Source organism: Anser brachyrhynchus (assembly GCF_964034855.1).
Source record: "Anser brachyrhynchus genome assembly, chromosome: 8".
NCBI classification, from domain to species: domain Eukaryota; kingdom Metazoa; phylum Chordata; class Aves; order Anseriformes; family Anatidae; genus Anser; species Anser brachyrhynchus.
The window spans coordinates 23,861,116-23,876,682 of record NC_137702.1 but is presented as its reverse complement, the minus strand read 5'-3'; the positions used below and the strand labels follow the sequence as shown (position 1 = coordinate 23,876,682).

The 15,567-nt window shown below is 51.5% G+C and overlaps 1 protein-coding gene across 6 annotated transcripts in view; it reads right to left on the bottom strand.

Annotated features, from left to right (window-relative positions):
- PACS2 (phosphofurin acidic cluster sorting protein 2) overlaps positions 1–15,567 on the bottom strand; it is a 76,337-nt gene that overhangs the window by 5,262 nt on the left and 55,508 nt on the right. For all 6 annotated transcript variants that reach the window (XM_080602076.1, XM_080602071.1, XM_080602073.1 and 3 more), the window contains exons 19-23: positions 10,605–10,647; positions 6,878–6,920; positions 5,878–6,013; positions 2,394–2,620; positions 685–798 (exon numbers count right to left, since the gene is read on the bottom strand). In XM_080602076.1, coding sequence (XP_080458202.1) covers positions 685–798; positions 2,394–2,620; positions 5,878–6,013; positions 6,878–6,920; positions 10,605–10,647 — 563 coding nt within the window. The remainder of the gene's footprint in view (positions 1–684; positions 799–2,393; positions 2,621–5,877; positions 6,014–6,877; positions 6,921–10,604; positions 10,648–15,567) is intronic.

Here is a 15,567-nt window from a genome sequence, read left to right as displayed (position 1 = left end):
AGCTTCACCTGACCTGATCTCTCCAGCTTCCTAAACACTCTCCACTTTCTTTTTTGAGCAAATGTGCTCTTATAGAGATGGACAGGAGTCTCTCCTCATTGCACTTTAACGGAGATCTGTGTTTCCTAAAGAGGTGATGCATGTTTCCTGACCACCCCTGACACTCACCTCTCTCACAGGGATCAGGCCAGAATTAAGGAAGGTGACCTAAGCAGATTTCTCTGCAGTTAACAGTGGTGGGAATTATTAACTGGACAGCGTACAGATATGGGATGCACAGCTCTGCTGACAGGCACTTTAGGTTTGCCTGTAGATGCACTCTCACTGTGGTGTGCCTTTGTGCCAGACTCCTGCCCAGAGGAGCAGGCACTCACGGCCCTCCACCATTCCTTCCCAGATGTGCACAAGAAGCACTGAAGGGAGGGGAGATGGAACCTGGCCCAGTCTTTGTCCTCATCCAGGGCACTGATTCAGAGGAGTTCCTAGGAGAGGGAGGATTTTCCCACATCCCAGACCTATTAAGCAATCCCCCATGCTGGCCACATCCAAGTGCTTCCCCAGGAAGGCCCCCATTACGTTGGCTCCAGGGCACAGGGCAGGGTACCAGCTCAGCTCTTTGTCTGTAGGAAGACATCAGCAGCTGAGCCTCACCCCAGAGCCTGAGGGGATGCAAGCCACACTTACCCCGCAGCATGTTCTGCTGATGTTTTGCTGTGCAAATCAACCTGCTGATTCCTTCAATACACTGGCTCTTTGACTCGACCTCCTTGTCTTTTGTTTTCTTGGGCAAGAACATCACTGGAAGAAAATCAAACCAGCACACGGTGAATCTCTGCCACGCACAGGAGATGTACCACGACTCATTTGGGTTTTTGCATTTAAACATTCACGTCTCAAAATTCTAACCCCGATTTTAATTCTAACCTGTTTGGCAGGAGTTGGACCATGCTCTGCACCATCCCCTGTACACATCCGAACCTTAGGCCTGACTGTCTCTACAAGAAGCATTCCCAGCTCACGGGGAGGGCCGCTTCAAGGGAACTCCTGCTGCTCTGCAGGGACACTGGGCAAACAGCAGCACGTGCAGCGGTCCCCAGCCTGCGCCCTGGCAGGGATCTGCCGGGCGGCCGCACCACCTAGGGGGAGTCCCACACACTGCATGTGGCTCCCAGGCAGCGCCGCGCTCCAGCCAAATCGGGCACACGCCCAGGTCCTGCAGCCAGCCCAGCGATGAGCTCTGTTTGTGTCTCAGGACTGCTTATCCCCTACAGACATGCCACTTCGAAAGTGTGGCTGGGGGCGAGAGCTCTGGTCCCAGCAGTGCCACAGCTGTGATGGTCCCGTGCGACCTGGCTGCGGTTACGTACCCGTGTGCTGCAGCCACGGGTCTGGGAGGCTCTGCAGACCTTCTCTCAGAGCCCCCAAGCCCCTGCTTCCACCAGAAATGACTCCCAGGCTCCTGGGCAGGAAGATGTTGCACCAGACAGCTACTGGCAGTCAAATGCAAGTGCAGAACTGCCTTGCTGCTGCCCTGAAAATACTCCTCTGCAGAGCTGTTCACAATTTCTAATGTTTCACGTTACCAAGGCCAGATGCAGATACAGAATTACTGACACCATCTAAAACGCATTTTTTTGGTAAGAGAAATACACTCAAAGCCACGAGCTTAATCAACATCGGGCTTTGTTTGCACTGAGAGAATCTCTCTTTTGTATCTCCTTGTCCCAAAAAGCACAGTGCAAGAGCACTAGAGCTTGCGTTGCTGCAAACCTGCTCGGAGTGACACCACCTCCCACAAAGACGAGCACAGCTAGCAATGATTCGGCAGGTCTGGCTGTGACAACTGTACTCTAACGTGAGAACACCACATCCAATCCATCAAAACGGCTCTGCTGGGGCTGCTGCCATATGCTGCGACATGATGGGATGCGCAGATGTCCAGACTCTCTCTGCAACTCTGCCACACACCAGCAAGACCACAGCATGGAGCTGTGCAGGCTACAGCTCTCTCTCATCTAAACCAACCAAACCCCAAACCAGGACCAGTGGGTTGACAAAGAACACAGGGAAGCTGCCCAGAGCAGCGCATCCTCCAGGCATTAACCACCCACAAATGACCTTTCTGTGTCCCCACCTTTGTTCTTTTGGGCTTTGCCATCTTAGCTGTTCAGCTGGAGGTATGAAGACATCCCCTTCTTACAGCACGAGGAGCCACCCCTCTAAACTATCACCTTATACAGTCACCTCTTGTCTACAGACACGAGGGATTTGGGGGCTAAAAGTATGACTAAGTCACTGTAATGCGGGACTGACAAGTCAGCCTCGGAGTGGCAGAACAAGGAGAGCAGCATTGCATTCCTGGCCTCTGGCAGCAGCAGACACGTCCACCTTACCTTTCTTGTTCTTCTCTTTTGTCACGACAGTCATGGACATGGTCGGAGTGGTGGCAATCTCACCGCTGGCAGGTAACCTGCTGACCTGGAGGGACCGGAAAGTGCATTTCAGTGTGTTTTTGGTAGTGGAGGGGTCCTTCTTCTCCGGGTCTCTCTTTCTGTCCACGGGTGGAGCTGCAATCCAGTAATCCACCTGCAGGCCCATCAGCTCAGCACCGAGGCTCTGGCTAGAAAATAGGAGAAGATGATCATTTCTGTGCGTCAGGCAGCAAAGTTCTCCCCGTCTGTGTTTTTTCAGTGGCTGCTGCTCTTGAGCAGATGGTCAGAGGACAAGCACCTGTCTCTCTGGGAAATCAGGCAGCACCGTCCCTCGGTGTGACCCAAGAATCACGAAGGCACAAGAAGTCATCGCGGCGTGACGCAGGCTGGGTCACATTATGGGGTGCCAGAAGCCTGGCAGCGCAGCACTGCAATGAGCTGAGAGGAACCGTCCTGCACAGCCACGGAGGTGAACAGAGGGAAGGGGATCAGACAAACCGCTTCCCAACACCATGCCGAGTTCAGTGGCCCAGCTGGCAAATGCAGCCCCTGAGGTGCCCCAGCTCATTTCCAGCCTTTGAGCGGGGAAGAGGCTGCAGGCACTGACTCGCTGCTGCCTCCTGATGGGTGAATGACTCTGGCTTAGGTGCAACATGGCCAAAATGATGGATCCCTGAGCACTAGGCACTCAGTTCCCAGCTCCCCTAACCGCTTCCATCTCCCCTGCCCATCAGCAGCTGCCTTCCCTCCTGTCCCAACGGCCCACCAGGTCACACAGGAGCCCCAGTCTCCCCAGGTCCCTGCACCAGAGCTGGTGCATGAAAAGCAGCTCCACAGCCCTGCTGCAGGCTGGGGAATTCCTGTGCTAGGAAAACGCTCGACAAGTCCTGTGATGTTTGCTAAACAACGGCAGATTTCAGGACACAATGTGCTATCGAAGACTCCCGCGCACTGTGTGGTAACAGACATGTGTCACCAAAACACACTGCCAGCCTTTCTTGAGCCAGAAAAGGGAAGATGAGCAACCTGGGAAATTCCACCGCCCTCCCTGCCTGCCCCTTGCCTCTGCATCAGGGGTTACCGATCGGTGGACCTGCAGCTGACCTACAGCCTGTACTTCTTCCTACACAATGACACGGTGTTGAATAATACGCAAGTACTCGACAAAATCTTATCTACCAGTCTGCTGGCTAATTACATTTAACTGTGTGCCCTGCCTGAGAAATGGCAATTGTTAAAAAAAATTATGAATCTGTGCTCTTGAATAAAATAAGCATCCGTCTACATCCCCTGTGTAATAAGAAACTCGCATGTAAAACAAGGACGGACCATTGTTACAGTCCTCTCTGCAAATCATTTCCTTTTCTTTGTCATTTACTCATCTGAAGCCAGACAGCAGAGCAGAGTTTATCTTGGATCACCAAAACCAGGGTTTGATTTCTCAGGACAACTTCCAAACTGAGAATTTTTTTTTTTTTTTAATAAAAAAAGTTGCAGCTTCTTTGGGTCTTAAGGCTCTACATTTCTCATTTCAGTTGTAAAGGCAAAGCATTTTTGCGCTCACTTTGCCTGCACAGGACATCCTGCTCCATCCCTGGCTAAACACATGGGTTAAATCTTTCAGTTTGGGTCACCCTCCACCCCCCTGTGCTGTCACATACGGATCAGTGGAGACAGAATAATGTTGAACCTAAACTTCCTCATTTCTTGATGATTTTACCACGGAGCATTAGGCTAAAAAGTACCCGATTCCCAGAGGCGAGGTGTCAGCTTCAGACGTGCCAACTCCACGCCTCACAGCTCTTATAGCCTAATGCGTTCCCAAACCACTTCCCCATTTGAGAAGCCCGTGGGGAACTCACACGAGCAGTCAGCTCTGCTCTCCAGAGCCTGCGCAGCCCCAGCAGTGCCAACCAGCTGCTGCTGGGACCTGCCTGGGCAGCACGAGGGCTCCAAGGGGCTCAACAGCAGAGGACTGTGACTCTGTGACTTGGGGGAAGCAGGCTTCAGCCTGCCCCAGGAGGCCACTAACACCTTCCAGTCGCTGGGCACCTGCTAATCTGGGACTTCCACATTTCCAGTTCCTCTTGTTAAAGGAAACTTTAACTTCTGATATCTAAAACAGGCTTGAAAGGGCCCCACGGGGCTCTCTGGGGTGGTGGGTAAGTAGGAAATGCTGTTTAGGGAGAGCATGTGAGCCCAGTCACTGAAGGCAGAGCACTCTTTTGGATTACGGATAGCAGAGGGGATATCCCCTAGCGTCAATTGATGGATCTGCTTCTCCATGAATTTGCCTGCCCTCTCTTGGATCTGCTGATCCTGCTGCCACAGAAGGAGAAGAGAAAAGTGTGTTCCCAATCCACCTTCCCTGCTGTTGGCATCCCCTTCCTTTCTCCCTTTTAACTGACCTCTTGCTAGTCTCACTGTGTCCCCCCAGGCCTTGTACCACAGGTTTGGTGAACCACAGCTCAGTATTCAGCAAACCTAGCACCACTGTGATCTCGCAAAACTTGAGTTTCTTAACTCTGTCTCTTCCTCACCAAATCTGGGGAATCCGAGCTCTTCTAGTACCTCCTCGTAAGATGTTGCTCAGTCCCCTTGGTCACGTTACCTGTGCTTCCCTGAACCTGCAACTTCACCGCGTGCTTCTACAGGTGGACACCAGAACCACACACAAATTGTAAGACAGCTAAGGCAACATCTTGTTTGCAACAAAGCAAGAGGCCTGCTCAGGGCAATTCTTTACCAGTAATCTTCTCCTGGTTTCCTCCCTCTACCTGCAAAAATTTCAGCTAAGCCAGAGCTTTGTGTTACCTACAGGTGCTGTCTCCTTGCTATTCAGATATGCTCTCAGACAGGTGCATGGATGGAAACTGCAGCTCCATTATGCCACTGACAACTGTCAGCTCACTACCCCACAGAGAAAAGGCCTGCTCTTGCCACAGAGCAACTCTGACCTTATAGTCCCTTAAAACATTTTATAACAATCGTGAGGGATTAGGCTAGCTACGGAACAGGCATCTGGGTGACATCCACATCCTGTGTATTAGGTATTTTCTTTGTCTATGTCTCTCCCCCACAGAATCCAGTCTCAAAGGGAAAATACCAGAAGATGGAGAACACAAACCTTCCCAAACAGGTTGCCACATGGGCTCATCACAATCAGGGTTTCTATCAGAAACTTCTAGATCGAATGTGCCAGCCCTTGAGAAACACAGCCTTCACGTCAGCTGCAAGATCCCCTCTGCCCTCCCCAGGTCTCCCAGGGTCAGCAAGGACACAGTGACCCCGGAGGCAGGAGAGGTGAACAGGAAAGGTGACAACTTCAGTTTGCAGAGGATGAAGAAGGCAGAGCTACGGGTTTTCCTTCCGGAGAGTTTTTCTCTTTCCTGCGTATGTCATAGCACAGACAAGGGGGAGCGAAATGAGACCAAACGTGCTTTACCTTGAGGACGAGAAGCTGCCTGTGACAGACGGTGAGGAAGGTGGCGTGGGGGAGGCTTCCTTCACAGCAGGAGACACAGAAGGTGGGGTAGAAGAAAGGACACTGGAGCTTGAGGGAGCTGCGTCATCAGAGTCACCTTGCAGAGAAGAAGCCACAGTTTGTCTGGGTTTGTCTCAGGGCCCAGCACACGCACGCTAGGATAACAACTCAGTCTCTTTGCCCACACACTGCACAGATCTCTGCATTGGCTTTGTTCAGGCTCGATCCAGAGATCGGCTAGCTCATCGGTTGTGACTGCCCCCATACCTACACCATGGGGCTTTCTGTACTGGGGTAAGAAGCAGAGACACTCACACTCCTCCGGGCTCCCCATTTGGCATCTTCTCACCTAGGATTTGCTCAAAGTTCCCTGCTGATGTTTGATTAGGAAAAAAAAGATTCCTGACTAACAGTGCACATAAAGGAGGAAAACCCAAGTTCACACCAATAAAATGTCACTGCTCCATGTCCCCGTGTGTGAGCATGTGTAAACAAGTTTCACACTCCCACATTAAAACACCAGGGCCTACACTTGTTGTCAGACTGGCAAACCGGCTGCCTACCCTGGAGTTCCCAGTGTTGGGCACGTATTTGATGTTGAATTTATTAGGTGACTGAGCTGCCTCTCCAGTTTGGAGCAGGAACCTCACATAACCATAGCAGTGAATCCACCCCAGTGACAAGACACAACAAAAACGGGGGTTTGCTCATATCTGTGTGGAATTTCCCTGGACAAGGGAATTTCATCTGGCCTGAAGCTCCTCATACTGTACCAAGCAAAAAGGCTTCTTAGGGTGAGGACAGCCACTTGGAGTTAAATGCAACAGAACTGAGAGCTAATAAAAACAGTTTCACCTTACAAAACCTCCAGACACAAACAACAAATAAGCTCATTCAGCCCTTGAAATCAGCCTCCCACAGTCCGTATGACACAAAAAAGCACACACAAGATGCTTGTTACCTGACGTTGCAGAGGATTGTTCCACTATTCCAACCTTCACCACCTAGAAAGGGGGGACAAAACAGCACAGCTCTATGAAACAGGGTCCCATCGACTTCAGGAGCCCTCACCTCCCAAACTAAGCCCATCCCTACAGCCCCCTTGGCTCCGTCCCTGCAGAGTAGTGTAAAAGCATTGCTAGGAAGTGGAGTCTTGCAAGGGCCAGGCAGGTCCCAGCTGTGCCCAGCCAAGCTGAACCAGCTCACAACCGTTCCCTGAATTATCCAAAAACCAGCACAGACCCCGTGGAGCTGCTACAGACTCGCACAGCTCTGACTAGCCCAAGGTCAGCCCCAGGCTGTGTCAGCTATAGGGTCTGCCCGTGACACCTGTGGGAACAGGGCAGAGAGGAGAAAGGAACGTAACTATCTCTTCAGCATCGCTGCAATGCGCCTGCTAATATTGCTTCCACCATACAAGTGCAGCCACTTCCAGGGCTCGCTGTAGCTTGGGTTTGTTAGGAAACCACAGAAGTGACAAAGCACAGTTTCTAGCCAGAGTTTTCAAATCTCCAAACAAGAGAAGAGTCCAGCAAAGAATATAAAGCTCCTTGCAAGGCCAGTGGGGCACAGACCAACTGTACACTGAGATACACCATCACATGTACAGCTCAGAACAACCCCAATGACACCATAAAATGGATACAAGCGTGTCCTGATATGAACAACCACCAGTCAGTACAGTCAGGACAAGAATAAATGCCACACTTAGAAAACTAACAGTAACTTGTGGAACAGAGCGTGCTACAAACAAGCTCCCAAGAACACACTAGGCCTAGAGAGATAAAACAACCCTTGGAGATATAAAGCAGGGCCCTTCTGTTGGCACGATCTGCTAGGGTGCATGGGCATCATTACTCCAGGCACTGCAGCAGAGAGACCCTTCTTAAGGCCCTTACACCTGTATGCAGGGCTAAGTCTGCACTATAAAAATGCTGACAAGTGGGGAAGAGCTGCAAAGTGACCTCACATCAATAAAACTTGTTTTAGAGTGAGAAATTATGCTGCTTGGCCTATTTAGCTTGAAAACAGAAGATGGTTAAGTTCAGGAAGATCATGTCTAGAGCACACCTCCAGGGAGCAGATTACAGGACCAAAAAGGATCCAGTCATTAGAAGCAAACAAGTCTGCAGTTCTTGGAGGGGCAGGGGTGTGCTGTACACTCAGCACCAGATGCCAGAGAGCTGTCAGGTAGACTCTGTTAGCTCCAGGCTTTGAAAAGCCATCCTGAACCACAGCAGTACATGTGCAGTGGCTCCCCAAGTGGATGCTGGCTCGGGAAAAGGAGTTAGGGATCTTAGCAGGGGCTGCAGCTCGGTTTGGTCAGTCTCTGTTCAAAGGGGAATAAATCAGGAGTCCAGCAACCACTCATGCTGTGTGCGTTAAATGTCAAGAGGATGTTTCACAGACCGAGTAGCTGGGAACGAGAGGAGGCAGAAGAGTTAGAGGAAGAACAAGCAACACAGAAAATTGCCTACAACCACCTTGATCTGCAAGCCAGAAAGGAAATCTCTTTTGGCCTTTTCCCTCCTGCTGGCTGACTGATGATGCTCGAGTTCAGACACAAGAGGAAGACGAGGTTCAACACCTTCCCCTCCCTTCATTCAGGGAGGGGCTTGAGTCTGCTGCAGCTCCAACAAAGCCTCCACCCAGCCAACCTCCTCTCCCTTCGGGAAGGATGTGCATCCTGTTAACTCTCCTGGCAGCCTCACCACCAGCCTTTGTGCCCGGCTGGTCCCTCGCGAGGCTCTGCTCTCACCTCTTCAGAGCCCAGCTGAGCAGCACAGCGCTGCCCTGCTTGATTCCGGATCAAACTGCGTGACCCAGCTGCAGGACAGAAGTTTTTGCAGCCTAGAAACCAACAGAGTCCAAGCAGCATCAGGAGACCCAAAACCACAGATCGCTGGCTCCCTCCCCTCCTTGGCCAACAGCTCCAAGCAGGCTGCAGCTGAAGGACAGAACAGTGCTCGTGGTCAGCTTTGTACTCGGTGAGAAGCCTGTAATTGGCCTTTTAGAGTCCCTTCAGACATGTCTCATGGGGAATTACTGTGTCAGGAATATGTCAGAGGCAGGAATAAGAAGCATTTAATTTGACCCTCTCTGCCAGCCAACGTAGGAAGCCAGCCCACGTCTCCAAGGCAAAATTTTGGGAGGTTGGCAGCATTACACACACAACAGACCTGTTGACTCTTCCCCTTTCAGACAATCAAATCCAGTCTGGGTAAAGTGTTGTACTGTAAGGATAATGATTGTTCAAAGAGGAGGTGGACAAATGCTCCCATTGCACGTGGCACTGAACTAAATCGGCCCCAAAGAAAAGCTTTGCAGAGCTTAAACAGCTCCAGCAAGATGAATCCAGGAGCTTTCAAGCACTTCTGGGCTTTTCCTGTTACTGGGAAGGTGAAACGGCTGTTTCATAACAGCAGTTCTTCACCAGCAATCACAGAACACATACAATATCACAGCAAAACTCATCAGCAGGGAGCAAATCGGGAAGATGTGCCCCTGCTTTAGCCGAAGACATCTTTCCTTCAACAAACAAAGGCGTATCGTCATCACAGGAGCACCGCAGAGAGATTTGCGCTGAGATGAGACACCAGAGTGAAAGCAGGGTCAGCCTGAGTGCAAGAGTAGATAAACTCTCTAAACTCCTTGGGATCTCAGATTAGCTCTGATGCACTGACAGGGATACAAATGGAAACACACGAGGCGGCTTAACACAGAGAAGACAAAACAAGACAACCAGCATGCAAGAGAGAGAAGCTACAGGAGAGCAGCGCAAGCTGTGAAGAGGACATCCAGTAGCTGAAGAGCAGTCAGGGAATATCCTTTGGGCCACAGGTCAGTGACTTGATACCTAAAACTTAAGGAATTGAAGAGCATAATCAAATAAGGGGAGGGAATCTAGAAAAGGCAGAATACGTTGTGCACAAACCAACAGAAGCACAAACACACCCCTGCCTAGATACTCTGCACTTGGCCACACAAGCTGGGAGCATAAAGACAGGAGGAAAACCAGGGAGCACTATCTCAATATATATTACTTATATATGTACTGTCTCTATACATATTCGCTTGTTAAAATATCTTAAATAGCTGCTGCCTCAGACAAACCTAGCAGAGGTATATGTGACCTCCCTAGGGGGATGCACCCTTCATTTCCCAGGAGTAGATGGGATGTCAAGAGGACTGGAGACCGTTCACGACAAGCACACAGGACTGACATCGGAACACAAATCTGGCCGAACTGATACACGGGGCAACGTTCAGCACAGCGACCCTAGGATCAGGTTTCCAGGAACACAGCCCATTCCTCTGCGCATGGCCAGCAGTGACTCCCACTAACCAGGTGCTTTGGCCTGTAGCAGAGACAGGCTGCGGGTCAGAGCACTTCAGCACCATGCTTTTTTCTCTGTAGTGAATTAACAAAGCAATAGCCAGGCTATGGTGGTTGCTTCAGTGCTGGCCTGCATGCAGCCCAGAGAGCTGCTTGGGAGGTGGAAGACACCCAGCAGATTTCTGAGGGATCCTAGAGGTTTGCTTACACGAGGCAGTTGCATCCTACCATTTACCATGCCAATGGTAACGCTGCCTCAGGACACTCCTGAGGCTCCTGCTGTGCCCCACAAACCAGGTAGTAAGTTGGTTCGAACACCTGTGGCTTGAGACAGTAACTAAGACACACTCACCCCAACAAAGGGAATGAACTTCTGTGAAGATTCTTCATCGGGGCTAAAGGCAAAGAGAAAAGAGTTGTTAATAGCTCGCCTCCACGGGCACGATACTCACTTTATACGTTGCATTCAAGCATGCAGCGGGGACGGACAGTATGCAAGCGCCAGTCCAACGTCTTCTTTCAAGGCCCCCTGCCAGCACGGGTGGGGAAGAGCACACAGCTTGCGGCACGCCTCTCAAGGGGAAGGCCCCTCAAGGGAAACATCTCCCTCGTGCTCGACAGAGAAACATGCTTTAACGGCACAGCAGTCATCGCAGACGCACGGCCTCCTGCCGCGAGGAGACGGGCCTGTGCCACGACACCACGGGGAGCGGGGCGTTACTTACTAGTCCCTGCAGCGCTGCGCACGCCCGGCCGTCACGCGTGCCACCTTGGGAGTCATACCTTGCACATCCCGGCATCGCTAAAGCAGTTAGCCTGCCACGGGGTTACAAGCCGTGACACGTGGTTACTGGTGCAGCACTAGCACGTACACACACACACACACACACACGGATGCACGTTCCCTGCCACCGGGAGCTTGCAGCCACCGAGACAGGCACCAGGGCATACCGGGTGGGTCGGGACACAGCTGGAGAACAGCACACGGCTAAACCAGACCAAACGGCACGCACACGTCGGCTCAGAGCCGCCTGAAGATAACGCCACGCACGTTCTGCAAGCCCCGCCTGCTCTGCTCCTGCCTGGGATTCGGAAGCCGGGGGGGTGATGACAACGGGCCAGCCACGAAGGCCACAACCAAACCTAGCAGGAGCTGGGAGAACCAACAAAGACAGGAGGGGAGGATCCGAGTGAGGAGGAAGGCAGGCACGTGGGGGCAGGACAGGGCTGCAGGAGCACACCCACATCTTCAGAAGAACCCACGTTCAGCACTGGAAGTGGCCACACGGGTAAGACACACAACGTTTCCCAGGGCCAAGCACAGGGAGCAGGTAGGAAGCAGCCAACCACGGAGCTTTCTCACGTCTCTCCTTTTGTGCACCCGTCAGAGCACCGCAACACGCAGGTCAAACTCCAGCACTGCCTTCACCCAGAGCACTGCTGTAATTCATGCTGTACAACTGTATTTCAGTAAAATGGGTATTTCTGCACCCTTTTCAGCACAGATCAGAAACGCACCAAATGCACAAAGGTTGCCAACCACCGTGCAGCTACCAGGGGCTGCACAGTTTCCTCTAGGTCCTACAGAAAAAATGGCACATAACTGCAGGAAACGTGACTCAGCCAGGGTTCCCTCACGGTCAAAAGCAGAGGTGCTTTTGCCTCCTGCCTTGCCTCCACTCTGCCCTGAGATCTGCAGCCAAGCCGGGGGCTTTGCTTCCTTTCTGCCTTCAACCCCAGGCATTGTATCTTCACTCCTTCCCCCAAAGCATAGCAAACACGGCAGAGCCCACAGCTCTGGGTTGGAAGCCAGAACAGTCACATCTTTCCAATCACAGCTGCAGGTCCCCTGGCAAACAGATCTCCTATGGACATGAGATTTCCAGCTCCTCTTCTCCAAAGGGCAAGGAGAACTGCACACAGCTGTTGGGAGAAGCACGAACAGCAGCTCAGCTTTCTTCTTTCTTCAGCTCCATGGGCTGTGAAGCAGGCAGAAGCAAGTCCTGCTGACCAAGGGAGGGAAGCACCATTGCGGCCTCGTCACCTCACAGCTGCTGGGTGGCTTTGCTCTGAGCTCTTGAAAAGCAAATCTTGCCCAATTCCAGCAGGTAACTCGTCCCTGCTCCCCTGGGAGCTCAGACTGTCACCAAAAAGAGCCAAGGGGCAGCTCTGAAATCAATATTTTGCTTCAGCCACCACTTATCGCAGCTCACAGTGATGCACAGGTTGTCCCTGAAGCAATCCGTCTGGATTTCAGCTGGGCTAGGCTAGTCCTGTCACACGTCTTCCTGGGACCTCTGATCTCACATGCATGCCTCTGAAAACACAGCTTATCGGAACAGCTGCTCTTCATGTAGGCTGAAGGACAGATGAGATGGCTGTGCTTGTTCTTCACTTTATCTTTTATGCTCTTTCCTATTTCTTATCCTTTGGGATCCCCAAACATTCATCCAGAATCCTCTCACCTTGGCCAAGGCCTTCCACCACAGCCCCTTATAATTTACAGCCAGATCCTACCCCTTGTCTGTGATTTTTCAACAGCATCATCGATACTTCATCTCTATTTCTGAGGAATAAAAAAAACAAAACAAAAACAAAAAAACACAAAAAACTAGACCTGTGCAGAGAGGCTGGAAAGAAACTACTCTTATCTGGAACGGGTTTTGTCTAATTACTGTTTTTGATTGGGCAAAATCCATCCACCTGCAATCAATCCTTCAAAGGTGAACTGTCCAGAAATAGACTCACATACTCTCTCCCCACCAGAAGAAATAATTCAGATCAAACAAAAACACGCAGGCAGATTTAGATGCTTTAAGACTCTTAGAAATGACAAGCCACAGCACCAGGAGTCACCCACCTGACAAAGGGAAGGAATAATCTCTCTCACTTGTGGGACAAAGTACAAAATAAGCCACAAAGCACACAAAGGTTACAGTAAGAGAAACTGAATAATCACTTCCACCACTTACGCCAGCTATTAGCCTTTTCATAAGATTTCATTCCAATTTAAGCAACCCGGAGCAGATTCATATGCAGCCAACCACTTGTGGTTGCCTAGCAGGAGGGTCTCAGGTACTTTATTCCAAGCGAGACCTCCAGGGGAACAACAGGCAAGAAGGGACTTCACCACAGGAGGACTAGCAGCCCTCCGTGCAAGTTCAGGCCGGGCACCACCACCAACCCTCCAAGGCTTGTCTCTGGTACGAAGCATCCTTCCCACGGAGGAGCTGCTGCTCTCTGCTGGCTAACGCTGTCCCTGTCCCACCAAGTCTCCAGTGGTCACACGAAGCAAAGGGACTCCGAGTCTCCACGACACGTTGTGCGGGTCACCTCTCTGCTTCCTTGTGAAGCTCTCAGCCAGCATCCCTCCTGTTCCCACAGCAGGCTGGCCATACCCAACAGGACGTCCAGGGTATTTCTTCAGCCATGACTCCTTCCTCTTTCACACTGCTCCGCCAGGCGAGGGGCACACGTAAACGCCTGTTACGTTTCCTTTGGCTTCATGAGGTTCACACAGCAAGAAGGCAGGTGATGTGGGCACTGCTGAGCCAGAGGAGGGACCGGGTCCGTCTTCACAAGCTGCGTTCACATTCAGCAGCTGCTGCAAGGTGTGTTTTAGCAGCAGCACTCAGAGAAAGGACCTGGACTCCTTGCCCTGCAGGCAGAAACCAGCATTACCCCTGCTTCCTATTGCCCAGGAACCTGGCTCACCTTCCAAGCCACGGCATTTTCTTGTGTTTCAAGAATTGGTCTAAGTTCTCCTCACAACGTCAGGTTTTAATAAACATGTAACAAGGTAGGAACTAACCCAGCCCTCGCCCTGACAAGCGAGCAGCGCTTTCTTTTCCAACAGCCAAGCTGCTCCCAGGTTCATGCAAGGGCTATCCAGAAGCCACATGGCATGAGCCGTGCTGGACGCCGAATTACAGTGGGTGACAGCAGCCCAGGTACACAGAACTGATCAGCAATCCAGCTACGCTGGGAGCAAGCACCTTCTGACAGTGTCAGATCTCAAATACTGCTCAGCTTCATTCAAGAAAGCCGAGCAGAGAGGCATCGGCACCCCCAGTGAGAGGCACGCCTCTGGCAGCACAGCCTCAGCTCCCCAGGTGCTGCCTTGACAATTCGGTAACCAGCAGCTCTCCCAGTGCTCAGGGACAAGGTCGGTCACCCAGTGCAATGCCGACAAGTCGACACGACAAGCATTTCCTTCCTGAACACCTTCCTCTCTCCCAGCCCCCTCAGTTTCAGGTAAGGCCAGCAGATGCTGCAAAAGAACAGGACAAAGCTCTCGCACCATATGCAGCCCATCACAGGCAGTACATGCGCCAACCTCTCGGCATGACAAACAGAACACGGGGACGGGAAGGACAGCAGAGGTCAGTCAGAATAGGGACAGCTAGCGATAAAGTTATGAAGCGGCTCATCACATACAGCTACGTCCTAAAGGCTGGCTAGCTGGCTTCGCTCTCCTTGGACCTTGGGCTTGTTTAACAGAGCACATGCTAGGATCCTGGGAGATTTGTCTTGCAATCAAATTAGGTAGGTAGTGCTGCTATTTCGACGTGGACCATTGCCTTGGAGAAGCCATTCCCCTCTGGCCTTGAGGGAGAAGGAGTTACAGTAACTTTGTGAACAGAGGTCTAAATAAGCAATGTCCAATAACCACATGGTTAGAAGCAGGGGGCCCCGCAGAACAAGGGGGTCTTAGGGGCAGCTGAGAGTACAACTCCCCCTGCTAGCAAACGTCCTGTCCCTCTTAGCCTCAGAGAAGTCCTATATGTCTCTGAGAGCCTGCCAATAAGAGACTAGTCCTCAACTTTTCTATTTTGGGGAGAAGATTCACCTGTCTGCACTCAGACACTGCACAGCTGAACCCCAACTGGCACAACCCCAAACCCAGGGGTCCGAGGCATGCCCTGAGCCACCGAGTGCCACCTAGAGCACTCCAGGTCCAATGGATGGGGAATGAAAAGCCTTTGCTAGTCCTAATCCTTCTGGAGCTACACTGCACCCTCTGATGGCTGTGACCAAGCAGCAAGGATTAACTAGCAAGTAGGGAAGATAAAAACCTACCTTCTCAGTGTTTTACTGCTCAAAGCTATTTCCTTAATAACCCCTTCACTCCACTCAGTGTATGCCCTGGCAACCTGTCTTTGTGACCCAAAGGCAGAGCAGTTATTTTAATGGTGCATTCTGCCAGCAAATGCCATAGTTTCAAAGCAGCGAGCAGAATTTAACCTGAAGCACAAACTGAGCATCCCAGACCTGCACGAACTGTTAAACAAGGCACAAAAGACCAGCTCATGGGT